The following is a 20729-nucleotide window of genomic DNA, read 5'->3' on the forward strand; positions in this document are numbered from 1 at the left end:
CACATCTGTAACGCCACTATAATGTATGTGCCATTTTGGCTAATAGGATAACGGATCTGTCCCTGTAATATCCTGCAGCATATATGTGCTTGCAGCATATTGAAGTGACAGATCCACTTTAATATTTTATAATGCTATTATTTTATTAGTATTAAAAATATATCAGCAATCCATTACTTAACTAATTTAGAAATTCTTGTTGACAATTCCAGAAGGATATCTTTGCTCAAAAAAACCCTGGTCCAATGTGTGTAATCTCTCAGATTAAAGGCAGCCTTTTAAATGCCATCAAACGCTCCTATTCCTTGTGAAGTCTGCAAGCGAGTTACTCCAAAGTACATAAATATATAGATTTAGATCTCTCCCCTGCAGGTACAGTTGATGATTTCTAGGAGGTAGTAGTCAAGGTCACACAAATTCAAGGTCATTGCTTCCAATTGAAGCTTCTTCATACAAAACAAAACCTGGTCAGATACTGTTGTGCAGCAAACTGACAATATCTTGTCCTTCATGTAAGTATAATAACTCATATAATAATTCATCTCTGTCTGGTTCCTCCAGCAAATATATTTAGGTTAATGTGGACATACTGGGTAATATTTACCCAATTAACCCAATATTTACCCAAATGTAACGTCTGTGGTCGCTGATCACGAACTCCTTCCATCCGGTAGACGCCCTTCTCTCCAGAGATGTCTGCACATGCGGCCGTCCTGTTCCACAGTGACCACCAGGGTGCGCTCGCGAGCTCAGTCAGCTTTGGAGCGCACACTGGTGTGAGATTGAGCTGATTGCATCCAGAGCACCCTGGACTATAAGAAGAGCTCTGCCCCTTCCTATCTTGTCTGAGCCTTGTTGTCGTTATCCTAGTATGTCTATGCAAATGGTCTCCTAGTGTTTTCCAGTTGCCAGCGTTCCCCGTTCCTGCTACCTGTAACCTGTATCCCGTGCTATACTGGTCAAGTGCTGTGTTGAGCTGAAGTCGTGCTGTGCTGTGTTCCATGCCTGTCCTGCTACACCACGCCTGGCGCCTGCCTGCTGCCTAGTCCCAGCCGAGCCTGTGTTGCTACTGTCTGAGTTACCACAGGTACAGTATACGAACTATAGACTGTGTCCTGTTGGCCAGCTGCCATACCATCAAGGCGGTATGGACCAGTGGGTCCACGTCCCCCTAGTGACAGTAGGCTCAGGCCATGGACCCCGCTGGTCGATCCAAGATCATGACGTCATCACAGGAGATGCGGGCGGATATGCTGGACCTCCGGTCTCGACAGGACCAACTCCTCCAGGCATTGAACATTATTGCACATCAGCTGGAGGTCCTCCTACTACACCTCCTGGCAGTACAGATTCTCCGGCTACACCTCCTGGCAGTTCTGACCCCCGATTTTCTTTGCCACTTCCTGACCGCTTTGATCAAGACGCGAAGACCTGACGTGGATTTTTGAACCAGTGCCAGATCCACTTTAGCCTGTATGCAAGGGCATTTTCGTCTGATGGCGCAAGGGTCGCTTTCATCGTCTTTCTCCTCACTGGCAGGGCTCTTGCATGGGCGAACCCTATCTGGGAGAGACAAGGAGCATAGACCCGTTACTTCTAGGGGTTCCTACGGACATTGCGCACGGTGTTTGAGGAGCCTGGACGAGTCTTGTCTGCAGTCGCCTCCTTGCTGAACCTATGGCGGGGGAAACCTCCATGGGCAAGTACGCCATCCACTTCCGCACCCTGGCGAGAGAATTGTTGTGGAATAATGAGGCCCTGGTGGCTCCATTCTGGCAGGCACTGTCTCCTGAGATTAAGGACGAGCTTGCCGCCCAAGATCTACCGTCTACCCTGAGTGACCTCATCCTTCTGGCCGCCCAGATTGATATAAGGATCCGAGAACGGTTCCAAGAAGTTCGTCGGGAAGGACGACTCCCTAGCCCGGTTCCTACTTTGCAGCAACCCTTGCTGTCCTCAGATGCTGATCCTCGAAAGGAGTCTGTGAGGACAGACCAGTTTAAGCTGTCTACCCAGGAGAGACAATGCAGATGCACCTCGGGACTCTGTCTATATTGCGGTCTCGGAGGCCATCTTGTGCGTCTGTGTCTACAAAAGCTCCAGAACCTAGGGTTGGTGAGGGAGACAACCCTGGGCAAAAAAGGACTTTTGTCTAAATTGTCCATTCCTGTGACCATAGTGTCCGGCGAAAAAACGCACCGGGTCTCTGCTTATCTGGACTCCTGGATCCACTGCTAATTTCATTCGAAGAGACCTGGTGGATCTTCTCCAATTGCCCACAACCCCTCTGGAGAGGCTTTTGATGGTTGCATCTATGAATGGGCTACCTCTGCCAGACCCGGTTGTAGCTGTGATCAAGCCACTGAGGCTCCAAGTGGGAGCTCTCCATTCCGAGCTCCTCTCGTTCTTTGTCCTGGCTAAAGCCGTCGACCCTGTTCTGCTGGGACTGCCCTGGCTCTGACTACATGCCCCAGTCCTGGACAGGAATTCTGGAGAGGTTCTCCAGTGGGGTTCCGAGTGTCTCAACTGCTGCCTGGTACAGGTTCATCCGGCTCAGTCTCCTCTACCTCGGTCCTTGGCAGGATTGCCTTGTCATTATTCCACGTTCTCGGATGTCTTCAGCAAGAAAGAGGAGGCCGAATTTAATAGCCTGAAGAGTGCCTTCACGTCAGTCTCTATCGTCTATCATCCACATGTTTCTCGACAGTTCTTGTTGGAGGTGGATGCGTCCTCTGTCGGTGCTGGTGCACTCCTGTTCCAGAGAGGTTCCAAGGGCAATTCAATGGTATGTGGCTATTACGCCAAGCTCTTCTCTTCTGCACAACGCAACTACTTGATTGGGGATCGGGAGTTACTGGCCATCAAATTGGCTCTGGAGGAGTGGAGACATCTTTTAGAGGGCGCAGTTCATCCCATCTTGATATTCATGGACCGCAAGAACCTCACTTATCTACAGACGGCCCAACTACTTAATCCCTGTCAGGCCATGTGGTCGCTGTTCTTTCCCTGGTTCCAGTTTGAGCTCTACTACCGTCTGGCCGATAAGAATGTGAGGGCCGATTCCTTATGCAGGTCGTTCGAGACACAGTTCCAAACTGGCAGGTCACACGGGTGTCCGTAAGACCCGAGACTTGATCGCTCGTCAGTTCTGATCGCCCACGCTGCCCAAAGACATCACGGACTTTGTCTCCTCCTGCACGGTGTGCACAGCAAATAAAGTTGCCCACTCCAAACCAGCGGGCCTGCTCCCGCCTGTGCCTGATGCCCCATGGCAACCTATTGCTATGGACTTTGTCACGGACCTGCCTCCCTCTGCGGGATGCAGTGTGGTCTGGATGGTGGTGGACCGATTTTCGAAGATGGCTCACTTCGTTCCGCTGACCGATCTACCTTCTGCATCTCGACTGGCCACCTTCTTCATCCAACACATCTTCCGCCTGCACGGTTTGCCTAGGCATATTGTGTCAGATCGTAGTTTTGACGAAACCGTGTGGCCATTCTGTCAAAAATAGGACAGGTCCTACTCCTGTCCATTTTTAACGGAACAGTCTCTGCCTTTTCATTGATTTGTTCCGTGAAACAATGGACTGCACACGGAAGCCATTCATGTGAGTCCCGTGTGTCACGGATCCGTCATTGACATCCGCATGATGGCCAACGGAAGTGTGCATAAGGCCTGAAGGTGTGGATGAACCCTATAATGTAGTGAAGAAAAGTAGATCCGGAGTTTTTTGTATATAAAATATAGCTTTTACTTGTTTCTCTTAAAAAATTACTTTCGAAAAAACATAGATGTACAGACAATATATATAAAAAGTAGCAAGTGTACTGAAGTTTTGATGCTCATTCATAGCCTGTATCCAGTATCGTGAGGTGATACGACATTAACAGCAGTTCATGCGTGTATATAATGAATAAAGAGTGTTCATCAATTTTTATGTCTAGAGATCCTTTCCAATTAGTGACCAACAGGTAATAAGTGACCAACAGGTACAAGAGTATGGGGCTCAATGCCCCCCTACCCGTATCGATGTCATCCGTTTTCTCTGACAACCTTTAAAGCTTGCTGTCCAATGGATCAGGAAAAAGCTCTCCTTGTATGTATAAAGGATCTCCACTGTGAACTCTCGTAGTATAGATAAAATCTCCCTTTGGGAGAGCTTTTTCCTGATCCATTGGACAGCAAGCTTTAAAGGTTGTCAGAGAAAACGGATGACATCCATACGGGTAGGGGGACATTGAGCCCCATACTCTTGTACCTGTTGGTCACTAACTGGAAAGGATCTCTAGACATAAAAATTGATGAACACTCTTTATTCATTATATACACGCACGAACTGCTGTTATTGTCGTATCACCTCACGATACTGGATACAGGCTATGAATGAGAATCAAAACTTCAGTACACTTGCTACTTTTTATATATATATATATATATATATATATTGTCTGTACATTTATGTTTTTTCAAAAGTAATTTTTTAAGAGAAACAAGTAAAAGCTATATTTTATATACAAAAAACTCCGGATCTACTTTTCTTTTCTATTTATATTACGGAGAATTCATTAAAAAGAAGTCTGGATGGTGGACTTTATCTTTCATCATCATTCATTACCTATAATGTAGCGAGACAGCTATTTTTTTCAACATCGGATTACTGTACAATGCCTGGTATAAAAACTACTCTTCTCCAGAGTCAAAATTGACAGTGAAATATCAGTGTAGACATGATGGTAGGCTTTAGCTGACTAACTTTAAATATGGACTATATTGCAGTTGTTTAACCATTATTTCTATTTTTGACATTTTATGGAGTGCTACACAGTAGTACATGCGACTCTATTTATACTATAGAACGGACTGCAGACATTGGTGTCATCAAAAGACATAATAATGTAAATAAAGGGCAATTACAACAAAACATCTTTACTGATGATATACAGTAAGTTTTCCTTTTGATTGTTTTTGCAGAAAGAGTGACTTTTAGGGTATATTCACATGCAGCAGATTTGTTGCAGAAATGTCTGCAGCTGTCCGATTCATCAGAGTGGTTTTTGAAGATGTATGGCATCGGTCACATTTGAATTTACCCTTAAAGGGGTTGTCCCATCAGGACAACCCCTGTCCATATACCCTATTAGGGCTTATGGACATCTTAAAGAAAGGTCCCCCTGCTTCAGCCCGCTCCCCTATGTGCCATAACGAACAGCCGATCTGTGCCTTACATGGATGGGCATCCATGTAAATGGGCAATATGTAATAATGCTACAATTCCCCTTCAGCCAATATGTGGCAAGCCGCTGCTACTCTCGGCGATAGCAGTTGATTGCCGGGGCTGAAAGAAGGTGGCTTATTTTTTACAAAGGGTTTTCTTCACAAGATAATCCCTTTAAAATGAAACATGGAATTTCTTTGATTGTGTTCCTTGCAGATGCTGTTAAAGGGAAACTTGAAGGAAATCAATATATGGGGGGAATCTTAACCAATAAAAGTCTGACTCAGGCGTCGGTGATGCGCTACTTTGGGATAAATTTATGTTACTCATACAGGCATATAATGTAATTATTCAGAGACAGAGATGGTATTGGCTCCAGATGGTCATGTGTGCTGTGGCATCATGGGACTGTTAGCATAGCACACAGGAAGAGAAAGCAAAATGTAAATATAAAATTCAACATGGCGTCTAATCAGAATGCTGGATTGCAGGAAGTGAGTACATATAAAAGAAGGCCAAATTTTGACAATCCCATAAAGGATGCAATGATGGCTAGTTGGGAATCCACTGGAGGTCTTTTTTAAAGCGGATGTTATCAGACTATACTGCCCAACGTAGGAGTAGCATAGTTTGGTGGACAGGACTGCTCAACCATTGGCCCAAATGGCTCATAGAGCTTAAAGAGGCTCTGTCACCACATTATAAGTGCCCTGTCTCCTATATAAGGAGATGGGCGCTGTAATGTAGGTGACAGTAATGCTTTTTATTTAAAAAAACGATCTTTTTTCACAACGTTAGGAGCGATTTTGGTTTATGCTAATGAGCTTTCTTAATGCCCAAGTGGGCGTACTTTTACTTTCGACCAAGTGGGCGTTGTACAGAGGAGTGCATGACGCTGACCAATCGGCATCATGCACTCCTCTCCATTCATTTACACTGCACTAGCGATATAGTTATATCACTATGTGCAGCTACATACACAAGCCCTAACATTACTACAGTGTCCTGATAATACACATGACCATCCAGCCTGGACGTCATGTGTACTCAGAATCCTGACACTTCTGACTCTTTTTTGTGAGATTCCGGCAACGGATACGAAATCTCGCGAGATTACGAGGTAAACGAGATTTGGTTTCACTTGCCGGAATTTCACAGAAAAGAGTCAGAAGTGTCAGGATTCTGAGTACACATGACGTCCAGGCTGGATGGTCATGTGTATTCATTATCAGGACACTGTAGTAATGTTAGGGTTTGTGTATGTAGCGGCACATAGTGATATAACTATATCGCTAGTGCAGTGTAAATGAATGGAGAGGAGTGCATGATGCCGATTGGTCAGCGTCATGCACTCCTCTGTACAACGCCCACTTGGTCGAAAGTAAAAGTACGCCCACTTGGGCATTAAGAAAGCTCATTAGCATAAACCAAAATCGATCCTAACGTTGTGAAAAAAGATCTTTTTTTAAATAAAAAGCACTTCTGTCACCTACATTACAGCGCCGATCTCCTTATGTAGAAGACAGGGCACTTATAATGTGGTGACAGAGTCTCTTTAATAAAGAATACAGCGCACTCATAGTTATGTGTTCATGAAGGGAACACTCCCCCAGCAGTGATTGGTGACTGACTGCGGTCTACACAGATACACAGCTGCCCATCAAACACTGGTGGCTGGGTGCTCCCATCAACACCGGACTCATAGCTATGAGTCCACTGTATTCTTTGATAGCTCCTAATAGACAAATGACAATATTATTTTGTACCGTTTCGGCTAATAAGAGAGTGGACCGGTCCCTACACTATTCTGCCAGATCCGCTTCAAGAAGGTTTATGTTGCATCCATAGCTTTATTTGATAAGTCAGATCTTGAAATGGCTAAAATGTATAATTAATGTTTTATAAATAAGTAAAAACCACAAGAAAAGTCTGATCATTATTAAAAAGTTAGCAGTGCCCTGACAGCTTTAATGTGGGACACATGATACCGCATGGCTTTGTAGTGCTGGAATCTCTTGTGGAACAAGTGCTTGAAGATATGTCAGGCCGAGAACGCCTTACAAGTTTACGGGGGACGTTGAGATGTGAGAAAAAGGAGAACCCACAGGAATTTGAGGGTACATTACAAAATATGACCTGGTATTCCATCCCTGCTTTAATCTGCCTTCCCTGGTACGTACAGCTGCACATCTATATTTATGATATTCTGTTATGTGGGCCTGTACAGATAAAAGAGAGGTGATACATAGAGGAGGGTCAAGTCTGATGGGACACAGCTGGTGGAAATGGATGTTTTCATTAGCAATTCACAAATGTTCATATTTTTAGTATTAATGTTCCACTTGTCCATTATTTCTTTAGTTTCAGAAACCGGTTAGTCCTGAGAAAAAATGAGCAATATCCTTACCCATGACTGTTCTACTACAAATGATATAACTTCAAATACCACAAATAAGAGTCTGTATTTCAAATAGAAATACAGGTACAGACTATTACCTTGTTTTTCATAGAAATTCATCATTTCACCATTGTGTATGATGGCACTCTTGAGGATCTGCCGATCTGTGGGACAGGTGGCGATTACTGTCACCCAGGACTGTCTGTAACTTATCCATTCTCTTTGCAAGCGACCATGCCTGCACAGCCTTTTCTCCATTCGTGTCCAGGACTTAAACTGTCCCATTCTTGAGATCAGTAGGAGTTTATTTTTTTTTCAACTACTATTTTTTATTGAGAACAAATACATTTTACAATAAAACAAGTGAAGTAGGAAACAGACTAAAACAACCGTTACAATAGGTAAAAAATAAGGCTTAATAAACCACTGGAGCTACTAATGAGAAAGGAAAAATACAAAAAGAATTTCGCAATCAAGGTTTTAGAATATGTGGTCCGGCAAATATACGTTTAAGTTCTAAATATTAGGCAGTATGACTGAAAAAAGTGGAGAGTTACACAATCCAAACAGAAAAGTAAAGAGCAGGTAGAAGAGTAAGGCGTCATGCACACGGCTGTAGCTGTGTGCACGGTCCGTGATTACAGCACGGACAGGCAGCGTAGTGTCATCCGCGGGCCATCCGCAACCACGGTCTGTGCAAACTCAAGATGCGCATTGATTTCAATGAGCTCAGACCACAATTGCGGACCTTATACGGACGTCCTATTTTATGTTTTTTACCGTCCGTGCAACGGGCAATGCACGGGCCGTGGAGTCCTCGGTCGTGTTCATTGGCCCATAGGTTAGCATGTGTTCTATACTATCCGCAATAGCTGCTCCGCAAATGCGGATAGTATACGGCCGCAAATGCACGGTCGTGTGCATGAGGCCTAAGAAAGGTTGAAGAGTGAAAAAAGTAATAAAAGAAAAAGAGGGGAAGGGACACCCCTTGGGTTGGAAAGAAGACCGCCTGTAGATAAAGACCCTATTACACCAACCAATTTTGGCAGGTGCAACGAGTGGCGATCAACAAAATAGCTCGTTGATAGTTGCTTGTTTGCTCCAGTCACAAGGAGCTATGTATGGGGACGAGCGGTCATTACTCCGATCGCTCGTCCCCATACATTATTATCATGTCGGCAGGGCGTCTCCTTGTGTTTGCTCGTACATCTGCTGATTGCTGCCCTGTTTACACAGGACAATTATCGGCAACGAGGGTTCTATGAACGCTTGTCTGCCCGACAATTGCCCAGTGTAAAACCCCCTTAACTTAGATTTCGAGAAGTTTTGAGTTTGTGCCTGGAAGGGAAATGTATGACAGCCAAGAGAACCATGTCTGGTTGCACTTTTCCTGAATGTCTGCGAATATGGATGAAACTTTTTCGTTGACCATATGAAGATCAGTAGAAATTTCCATGCTTGACTGCACACCGGTATCCTGTTGACATATTATTAAAACATTTGCGTAAAACTCTTTTAAAGAGTTTCTTTTTATAGAGAGAAGCTCTAGATTCATGCATTGAATCTAAATAGTCATTGAAGGCCACATGTCTTACTGAATTGGTGGGTTTTGTTAGGGTCCTCTCTTTACTACGCCTATTTCTTTTCTTTTACTGTTTGTACCTGGAATTTAGGTTTGAGCATTTTTAATGGTATGATACAAGAACAATAATCCGTGTGGTATCTGCAAGGAAGAGCAATGTGCAATCCCTGCCTTACAGGCTCTAACCCCCAATTCATAGTTAGAATCACATCTTGGTAATCAATTTCTAAGATGAATTTTACATTTTCATTTTTATAAAAAAAAAAATCTTTAGGTGATTTTCTCTAGATTGTCTACTATGCATTTTCATAATTTGATTCATTTTATTTATTTATTTTTTTAAATTTTTTTATGCGCTAAAGGTAAATTACAGTGATCGACAGAGTGGGAATGAGTTCTTGACATGCTTGACTCTTTCGCCGCTGCAGATGACATTCCATGGCATTGGCAACTCTGTGGAAACCAGCCATGACCAGGTACCACGTTACATGTTATTAACAGCCAAGGAATGAATGATGCACTTAGTGTGACCCTCTGGGAAAAAGCGGAAAATACAGCTTTTTCCCTGAGGGAAGGCGCCTATCCCACCCCCATATTTATACTTACATGGTCCATTATTTTCCACAAATCCATGGGGTCTTCAGACAGGATGCTCCTTCATTGTGGCTGTGTACGCAGAAAGATATTTTAGGTACAGGTTCCAGGGCATCTTATGACAATCACTGCTCAGGACCTGAAAACACAGCTGCGATGAAGGTCCCTTAAGACACCCAAGGATCTCTGGAAAAGCGGGGACCCGGTATGTATAACTTTAGGGGTGGGGTATAAGCTGCATTTTCATCTCTTTTCCAGAGGGTGACTTTAACTTTTTCTCTTATTCACATTCTGCAATTGGTTCAATATGCTTTTGTTGTATTTTTAAATAAATAACATTTTTCTTTCTTTTTTATAGCTAAATTAAAAAAAATAGTTTTATAATGATATCTGCAGATCTGTACATATAATAAACATGTTCTTCATTTGTAAATACATATCTATTGAAGCAAATGTAGAAACAGATGCCGTAATGTGTACTAATATGTAAGGTAAGTAAGGCTTTGTTCACTTCAGTGTTATGGCTTCCATTCATAACGGAGCTATGCCTTATTTGATAGATCCATTTTGACAGATTCAATTACCTTTTAATGTGTCTTAGGTTTCTGGGATATTTTTTTTCTTGCCTAGACTGCGCTATTCTTGCCCCCAAAAAGCAACAGAAACCTGATGGTACTGAGGCCAGAGCTGATGTGAACAGAGCCTAAGGTTATGTTCACACTATATACACAAAAGTATTGGGACACTTACACATTACACCTACAGGATCTTTTATGACATTCCATTCTAAATCCATAGGCATTAATATGGAGATGGTTTCCCCTTTGCAGCTGAAACGGCTTCCACTCTTCTGGGAATAATTTCGACAAGATTTTGGAGTGTGTCTGTGGGAATTTTTGCCCATTCACTCAGAAGAACATTTGTCAGTTCAGACACACTGATGTTGGACGAGAGGGTCTGGCTTGCAATCTGCATATTAGTTCATTCCAAAGGTGTTTGCTGGGTTTGAAGTCAGGGCTCTGTGCGGGCCAGTCAACTTCTTCCACATCAAACTCACCCAAGCTTTCCTTTATTGACCTTGCTTTGTGCACTGGGGCACAGTCATGCTGGAACAGAAAAGAACCTTCCCCAAACTGTTCCCACGAAGTTGGAAGCATACAATTGTCCAAAATGTCTTGGTATGCTGAAGCATTAGGATTTCCTTTCACTTTAATAAGGGGCCTAGACCAACTCCGGAAAACAACCCATAACATTATCCCTCCTCCACCAAACTTTACAGTTGGCACAATGCAGTCAGGCAGGAAACGCTCTCCTGGCATTCCCCAAACCCAGACTCGTCCATCAGACTGCCGGATAGAGAAGGGTGATTCATCACTCGACAGAACACTTTTCCGTTGCTCCAGAGTCCAGTGGCGGCGTGCTTTACACCACTTAATTTAACGCTTGGCATTGTGCTTGGTTATGTAAGGTTTGTATTCAGCTGCTCTGACATGGAAACCCCTGTCATGAAGCTCCCGGAGCACCGTTTTGTGGAGGTTGTAACTGCAGTTACTGAGTCAGCAGAGCCTTGGCGACTTTTCTGCACTTTGTGCCTCAGCATTCGGCAACCCCACAATTGACGTGGTCTGTCACTTCGTGGCTGAGTTTCCGTGGTTCCTAAATTGTTCCGCTTTGCAATAATACCACTCACAGTTGATCGTGGAATATCTATGAGAAAAGAAATTTTACGAACTGACTTGTTGCAACAGTGGCATCCTATTACAGGACCACGCTGGAATTCAGTGAGATCTATAGAACAACCCATTCTTTCACAAATGTTTGTAAAAGCGACTGCCTGGCGAGGTGCTGGATTTTATACACCTGTGGCAATGGGACTGAATGAAACATCTTAATTCGATTAAGATGTGTGTCCCAATACTTTTGTTCATATGCTGTAAATCTCCTATAGATTTCTGTGGGACAAACGTATATGCCAAAATAAGTGCGTTTTACAGGTTTCCTGTTTCTTCATGGTACTAGTTTTCTTTTGCTGTGCTGAAAACCATAGCGGTTTGAATATATACCTTTTTATTTATTTAAATTTTTTTTACATTCAAGGTTAAATACAATTTGCTATTCACCTGGAAAGAAAAGAAATAAAAAAAGAAAAATACTTTGTCGATTAAAAAAAAGTGTCGAACCTTTTCAGAATTATGGTTACCTTAAGAGCTCTTATTTTATGACCAAAAAACTGCATAGAGGCAAAGAGGTTTCTACTTTGAGAGCGTAAATTCTAAATAAAAATACCACCTATCTCCACCTGAAACAAGATGTATGCACATGCTAAAGACCCTACGATAATACCTTGTGTCCTCATTGAACTGATATACCACATGTTATGATTGCTGAAGGCATTGAGATATTCGACCATCAATATCTGCCCTACAAGTGAAACATTTTTTGTGGTTTCCTATGTATAGATTGTATCAGACCTATCTGATTGTGGCGTTGCATGGATACATTTTTGAGTTTTCTTTGCTGCCTGGTTTGCACTAAAATAACATTGTGAAAAGCTCTGTGAATGGCATGTGTTGCTAGATTGCATAATATGTTATTTATTTCCTTCACCTCATTAAGTTGGATTCTTCTCTTTTGTACTTGATTTGAGAAGCGTTAAATGAGTTTTTACATTCCGCATTCTATACACACACGGGGATCTTCTTAGGTTGCTTTATCCCTTGCTGCAATGATGAGTTTTATTCTGGAAATCACGTATAGATAACTAGATATCACAAGAATTCCAGATCTTAATGGATAATGCAGAATACTCGATGATTGATGTTTTTTTTAGTAGAACCATAATTGGTTAGTATTGGACACATTTGTGCAGAAATGTATAGAGACAGGAGTAGGCTGGGCTCCCCCTTAAGACAGGAGTAATGTGTGTCTTGCTTAAATTTCTGATTAAATTGCCAGTCCTCCAAAAGACACGATGACGTCATTTAGTAATTGTTCTACATTTAATTTATTAGGGTTCATTGAGTCCTACTACTAAATAAGAACACCACTGAGGATCTTCACAATGGCTCTAATAGTCATCTGAATACATAAGTTAGATGTGTAACTGTAGTCATGGAAAAATTATAGGTTCCACCATGTTAAGAGGGCAAGATAAACAATCTGTGCCTCCAAGAGTATCCTTGGTCTTCCTACTGTGGGATGAAATCACAGTGTTACGAGTAAAGGCCAACTTTCATGGGCCATTTATCGGAAAAACAAGTGTCCATACAAGCGTTCGTTTCCGATCATTACCCTGTGTAAACAGGGCAGTGGTCAGCCGACGAACGAGCAAAGTTTAGTTCGTCGGCTCATTTCGGCTTTGAAAATCACTGTTGTCGGCAGCACATATCTCCATGTAAACAGGGGATCTGCTGCCGACATTTTGTAAACTGTTTGGAGACTAAACAATCGTATTAACGATCACTCGTCCTCATATGGTTTATATTGGCCCGTGTAAAGGGCCTTAAAAACGAGCGCCGATAGACCTATAAATATCAGGGTTCGTTATGGGCGAATATTTGCCCTTGTAAGCCTAGCTTTTAATTTCTGCAAGGGTTGGATGTCCTCTTGGGATGGTGATTTTGTGCAAATTTAACGTTCTTTGTGGTTTTCTTTGGATCTAACAGCTAAGCTTGCTAAAGGTTGTTAAAAGTTTTAGTTTTTAAAAAAAAAAAAAGTTTGTGTTCTTTTACTCCAGAATCCGCACCACTCCTGTCCCAAGTAAGGCTTCGTTCACATCTGAGTTGACACCAGCGCAGATATGAACAAAGCCTAAATAGGACTGACACAGCCCATGGACAAGAGTGTTGCTGGTCCTGCAAACAGACCCTTTTTTTATTTTTATTTTTTTATAAACCCAAACAACATCTTTAAGTATGTAAAATTGGGTGTTCTATGAGATCCAATAGTTGGGTCCTTGTTTCCAGTTAACGGCTATTTTTACAATCCAGAATCTTGTGTTACAATTTATTTTTACCCTAAAAAAAGATAACAAAAATATAACTCCTGGAGTCCTCACTCTTTCTCTAAAGTGGGGAAAGTTTGTTTCCGCAGGATATACTCCCTTCTCCCCATAGAAATAAGCAGACATGCTTAGTTGAGATGTATATTTATGGGGGAATCTGGGAAAAATGCTGTCATCTGAACTAACCAGGTCTAATGTGTATATTTAGCTTTAGAGACCTGAATGACAGATTTGCCTTGTACATAGCTCTATATCCCTTATTCCAAATCACTGTAAGGGCTTATTCAGACGAATGTGATATACGTCTGTGCAACGCGCGTGATTTTCACCCACCTCGCGCGGACCTATGTTAGTCTATGGGGACGTTCAGACAGTCAGTGATTTTTACGCAGCGTGTGTCCGTGTGTCCGCTGCGTAAAACTCATGACATGTCCTATATTTGTGCGTTTCTCATGCACCACGCACCCATTGAAGTCAATGGGTGCGTGAAAATCACGCGCAACACACGGAAGCACTTCCGTCTGACACTCGTGATTGGCGCAACAGCAGTAAAAACTATGAATGAAAACAGAAAAGCACCACGTGCTTTTCTGTTTACAAACAGAGTGTGATAATGATGGCGGCTGCGCGAAAATCACGCAGCCATGCATCATTTGGTGATGACACACGGAGCTGTTATGTACCTTTTGCGCGCGCAAAACGCACACGCTCGTGTGAATCTGGCCTAATACTGCAGAATTTGCTGTTGAAAATTGGGGAAGCTGCAGTGGCTGAAAAATTGTTAATTTGATATTAGAGGACAACTCCAATACTGATATTACTGACACATTTTAACCCCTTCCCTCTTTAGCCACTTTTGACCTTCCTGACAGAGCCTCATTTTTCAAATCTGACATGTGTCACTTTATGTGGTAATAACTCCGGAATGCTTTCACCTATCCAAGCGATTCTGAGATTGTTTTCTCGTGACACATTGGACTTTATGTTACTGGCAAAATTTGCTCGATATGTTCAGTATTTAATTGTGAAAAACACCAAAATTTAGCGAAAAATTGCAAAAATTAGCATTTTTCTCAATTTAAATGTATCTGCTTGTAAGACAGGCAGTTATAATACACAAAATTGTTGCTAATTAACATCCCCCATATGTCTACTTTAGATTGGCATCGTTTTTTGAACATCCTTTTATTTTTCTATGACCTCACAAGGCTTAGAACTTTAGCAGCAATTTCTCACATTTTCAAGAAAATTTCAAAAGGCTATTTTTACAGGGGCCAGTTCAGTTGTGAAGTGGTTTTGAGGGCCTTATATATTAGAAACCCCAAAAAAGTCACCCCATTTTAAAAACTTCACCCCTCAAAGTATTCAAAACAGCATTTAGAAAATGTCTTAACCCTTTAAACATTTCACAGGAATTAAAGCAAAGTAGAGGTGAAATTTACAAATTTCATATTTTTCTGCAGAAATACATTTTTAATACAATTTTTTTTATAACACAGAAGGTTTTACCAGAGAAATGCAACTCAATATTTGTTGCCCAGTTTTTGCAGTTTTAGGAAATATCCCACATGTGGCCGTAGCGTGCTACTGGACTGAAACACCGGCCTCAGAAGCAAAGGAGCACCTAGTGGATTTTGGGGCCTTATTTTTGTTAGAATATATTTTAGGCACCATGTCAGGTTTGAAGGGCTCTTGCGGTGCCAAAACAGTCAAAATCCCCCAAAAGTGACCCCATCTGGGAAACTAGACACCTCAAGGAAATTATCTAGGGGTGTAGTGAGCATTTTCACCGCACAGGTTTTTTACAGAAATTATTGGAAGTAGGCCGTGAAAATTAAAATCAACATTTCTTCAAAGAAAATGTAGGTTTAGCGATTTTTTTTCTCATTTCCACAAGGACTAAAGGAGAAAAAGCACCGCAAAATTTGTAAAGCAATTTCTCCCGAGTAAAACAATACCTCACATGTGGTAATAAACGGTTGTTTGGAGACACGGCGTGGCTGAGAAGGGAAAGAGCGCCATTTGGCTTTTGGAGTTCACATTTAGCAGGAATGGTTTGCGGAGGCCATGTCACATTTACAAAGCCCCTGAGGGGACAAAACAGTGAAAACCCCAAACAAGTGACCCCATTTTGGAAACTATACCCCTTGAGGAAATTATCTAGGGGTATAGTGAGCATTTTGACCCCACAGGTTTTTTGCAGAAATTTTTGCAAGTAGGCTGTGAAAATGAAAATCTACATTTTTTCAAATAAAATGTAGGTTTAGCTAATTTTTTTTCATTTCCACAAGGACTAAAGGAGAAAAATCACCACAAAATTTGTAAAGCAATTTCTCCCGAGTAAAACAATACCCCACATGTGGTAATAAACGGCTGTTTGGACACACGGCAGGGCTTAGAAGGGAAAGAGCACTATTTGACTTTTTGAGATCACATTTAGCAGGAATGATTTGCGGAGGCCAGGTCACATTTGCAAAGCCCCTGAGGGGACAAAACAATGAAAACGCCCAAAAAGGGACTCCATTTAGGAAACTACACCTCTTGAAGAATGCATCTAGGGGTGTAGTGAGCATTTTGACCCCACAGATGTTTCATAGAATTTATTAGAATTAGGCAGTGAAAATAAAAACAGTCCTTTTTCTTCAATAAGACGTAGCTTTAGCGCAAATTTTTTCATTTTCTCAACAAATAAAGGAAAAAAAGAACCCAACATTTGTAAAGCTATTTCTCCCGAGTACGGCAATACCCCATATGTGGTCATAAACTGCTGTTTGGGCAAACGGCAGGGCTCAGAAGGGAAGGACCGCCATTTGGAGTGCAGATGTTGCTGGATTGGTTTCTGGGCACCTGTGGGCCCAAAACAGTGGAAACCCCCCAGAAGTGACCCCATTTTGTAAACTACACCCCTCAATGCATTTACCAAGGGGTGTAGTAAGCATTTTAACCCTGCAGGTGTTTTGTAGAAATTAGTGTGCGCTCAATGTTGCAGAGTGAAAATGGGATTTTTTTCCATAGATATGCCAATATGTGGTGCCCGGCTTGTGCCACCATAACAAGACAGCTCTCTAATTATTATGCGGTGTTTGCCGGTTTTAGAAACACCCTACATGTGGCCCTAATCTTTTGTCTGGACATATGACAGGGCTCAGAAGTGAAGAGTACCATGCGGAGTGGAGGCCTAATTTGGCGATTTACAAAGTATTGGTTCACAACTGCAGAGGCTCAGATGTGAAATAATAAAAAGAAACCCCTGATAAGTGACCCCATTATGGAACTGCACCCCTCAAGGCATTTATTAAGGGGTGTAGTGAGCATTTTCACCCCACAGGTCTTTTCCATAAATGAATGCGCTGCGGATGGTGCAAATTAAAAATTTATATTTTTCCCTAGATATGCCATTCAGTGGCAAATATGTCATGCCCAGCTTATGACGCTGGAGACACACACCACAAAAATTGTTAAAAGGGTTCTCACGGGTATGACGGTGCCATATATGTTGAAGGAAACTGCTGTTTGGGCACGCTGTAGGGTTCAGGGCCGAGGGAGCACCATTTGGCTTTTGGAGAGCGGATTTTGCTTGGTACTATATTTGTTTGAGTATTGCTGGTGTTTTATAATGTGGGGGTACATGTAAGCGGGGCGGAGTATATAAGGGGCATAGTCAGGTGGTATAAAAAAATAAAAATAATCCATAGATGTGTGTTACGCTGTGAAGCAATCCTTTCTGCACAGGCCGGTGTCGCACTGATAAATGGTGTCATTTCTTATCCCCCTTTTGGTCCACACTCCGCGCCTTTGTAGTTTGGGGAATTTTGCTGGGAAAGTATTATCCTGGTATAATACGGGCACCGTCGCTTCCATCGGATATGATTGGGCCCTCCCTTCCTGGTTCCCCAATTTTAGGTCCTTGATAAATCGCCTCTTGAAACAGAAGAAATGTTCTCCTCGGGCACAACTGCATATTTATTTATTTCCTGACTTATTGGAGCCATAACTAATTTTATTTTTCATAGACGTAGCGGTATGAGGGCTGGTTTGTTGCGGGACGAGCTGTAGTTATTATTGGTACCATTTTGGGGTACATGTGACTTTTTGATCACCTTTTATCCTATTTTTTGGGATGCCAGGTAAACCAAAAAACGCAATTCTGGCACAGCTTTTTTTGGTTTTTTTTTATACAGAGTTCACCACGCATTATAAACTACATGTTACCTTTATTCTGCGGGTCAGTACGATTCCGGCGATACCTCATTTATAGAACTTTTTTATGTTTTACAACTTTTTGCACAATAAAATTACTTTTGTAAAAAGAATGTATTTTTTCTGTCGCCAAGTTGTGAGAACCATAACGTTTTAATTTTTTTGTCGACGGAGTTGTATGAGGGCTTGTTTTTTGCGGGACGAGCTATAGTTTTTATAGGTACCATTTTTGGATACGTGCGACTTTTTGATCACTTTTTATTGTAATATTTGTAGGGCAAAGTGACTAAAAAACAGAAACTCTGGTAACGGTTTTTACGGGTTTTTTTTACGCTGTTCACCGCGTGCAATAAATAATATAATATTTTGATACCTCCGGTCGTTACGGTCGTGGCGATACCAAATACATATGGTTTATTATTATTTTTCAATAATAAAGGACTTGATAAGAGTAAAAGGGGGATTGTGTGTTATTTGATTACTTGAAACTTTTATTGTTTTCAAACTTTTATTTTTTGCACTTTTTTTTTACACTTTTTTATACTTTTTTTACACTTTTTCTCAAGTCCCACTAGGGGACTTGAAGGTCCAACGGTCAGATTTTTTTTTTTCTAATACATTGCACTACCTATGTAGTGCAATGTATTAGATCTGTCAGTCATTCACTGACAGCAAGCCGTTTAGGCTTCGCCTCCCGGCGGGGCCTAAATCGGCTTCCGTAATGGCAGAGCAGGAGACCATTGTGTCTCCTGTTGCCATAACAGCAGTCGCCAGTCCCGATTGCCTGTCAGGGCTGGCGATCTGCTTGTAACCGCTACGATGCAGCAATCGCTTTCGATTGCTGCATCGAAGGGGTTAATGGCAGGGATCGGAGCTAGCTCCGGTTCCTGCCGTTACAGGTGGATGTCAGCTGTACAGTACAGCTGACTTCCACCGCTGATGACGCCGGATCAGCTCCTGACCCGGCGCCATCTTGCCGGCAGCTACGGAAGCCGATCAGGCTCCGCCGCCGGGCGGATCTTGACCGGCTTCGGTGCTAGGCAGACCGGGAGGCCAGTATTAGGCCTCCGGTTGCCATTGCAGCCACCGGAACCCCGGCAATTTCATTACTGGGGTTCCGATGAGCTGCAAACACCTTAAGTGCAGCGATCGCGTTTGAGCGCTGCACTTAAGGGGTTAATGGCGGGGATCGAAGCTAATTTCGGTCCCCGCCGTTACAGTCGGATGTCAGCTGTAAGATACAGCTGAGATCCGGTGATGATGGGACCGGCTCAGCTTCTGAGCCGGTGCCAAACGTTTGACGTACATGTACGGCAAGATGCGGGAAGTCAGTACTTTCCATGACGTACATGTACGTCAAATGTCGGGAAGGGGTTAAAGGGTTGTAGCTGCGCTCTTTTTTTTTTTTAAGTGAATGGGGTTGAGTTGCAATACCACACACAGGCCACGGACAGGAGTGGCACTGTTTTTTGAAAGAAAGTAGTTTTAATCCTCTGTGCAACTCCTTTATGTATCGAAGCTCAGGGGATCACTCTTTAGGTTGTGACTGTGTGTATATAGATATATACAAGAGTGTTGTGACTGTGTATATAGATATATACATTCTCTTTTGGTCAGCTGACAAGAATTTTTAGTTTTTATACAAGTTGTTGTACTTTTACTGCAGAACGTTCTGTATTTTTCGTACATCCCCATTGTTTTATTGGTTGTGCCCATGACTGGAGTTTCCTGTGATTTGAGAGGATTCTAAGAATTTTTCAAGTGATATTTGATTCCTAGGTTTTTGTGCAGACCGGTTTGGTGGTAAACCTGTCCTTTTACTGTCATTTATCGATGCTACAGATAAGAGGCAGTATACTAACCATATTAAATCTCACATAATGGGCACTACAGCTTCACTTTTAAGTCAGCCAACAGTGCGAAAGAATCTTGACATTTAGATGAATTTTTGAGCAAATTGACCATTTTTTGTTGTAGGAATGACGTAGCCCCAGCAGCATTTGGAAGTAATTACAGCAAGTATGGTTTAAATAAAAAAAAGAACAATAAATCATAAGTGATAATAACTACTCTACTTGTTTCATTTTTTATTTTTTTTTGTCTGCACATTTTGTGATAAGTTAAACTAGTGGGTCCTCGTGGACTCCCTAAGCATAACTCCTGAAACGCTGATCAGTGAGCCAAGATGAGGTTCACTCCAACGACCATTCCTGCCCTCCGCTCCCTAGAGAGTCCCTTTGGTCAATCAACAGTACTGAGAGGGCTGAAATGACAAGTAGTTTATACGTGTCTAAATTTACCGTACTTCATTTGGAGATTATTTTGTTTTACTGACTTGCCGGTTATTATATAGGCATTAATCTTGGATGGCCATAAACTGGAAGGCTGGTGAGATCCCTTCTTATTAATGGACTACCTGTACAGTCTTGTAGAGATTTCATAAACCTTACCAAACCTTTTTTTTCATAGAAAATGTAAGGGTCACATTGATCTTGCAGAGACTGTCCAACATATTAATCTGCTTAGAACGGTTAGTTATCTACCCATCCATAGACGTTCAGAAATCAGATCAAGCAGGTATTAGGTTGTGCATGTTCTGGTATTTTTGATCAGATCCTTTTGAAGTGAATGCGGCATAACTGTAATAACACACACAAACATTAGACAAGTGTGAAAAACAGCCATGTTTTTATAATCCAGGACAACCCCTTTAAGCAAAGTGTTTTTTCATGTACA

The 20729-nt window shown here is 42.1% G+C and overlaps 1 protein-coding gene across 4 annotated transcripts in view; it reads left to right on the forward strand.

The window, feature by feature from the left end:
* The window catches only part of STAU2 (staufen double-stranded RNA binding protein 2), a 310889-nt gene that overhangs the window by 228256 nt on the left and 61904 nt on the right, over nt 1-20729 (forward strand). For 2 of the 4 annotated variants that reach the window (XM_075826116.1, XM_075826117.1), the window contains one exon: nt 9559-9672. The exons of the other annotated variants lie outside the window; for them this stretch is intronic. In XM_075826116.1, the coding sequence (XP_075682231.1) occupies nt 9559-9672 (114 nt within the window). The remainder of the gene's footprint in view (nt 1-9558; nt 9673-20729) is intronic. 4 annotated transcript variants of the gene reach the window in all.

This window comes from Rhinoderma darwinii, chromosome 5, assembly GCF_050947455.1.
Source record: "Rhinoderma darwinii isolate aRhiDar2 chromosome 5, aRhiDar2.hap1, whole genome shotgun sequence".
In the NCBI taxonomy this organism is placed as follows: Eukaryota; Metazoa; Chordata; class Amphibia; order Anura; family Rhinodermatidae; genus Rhinoderma; species Rhinoderma darwinii.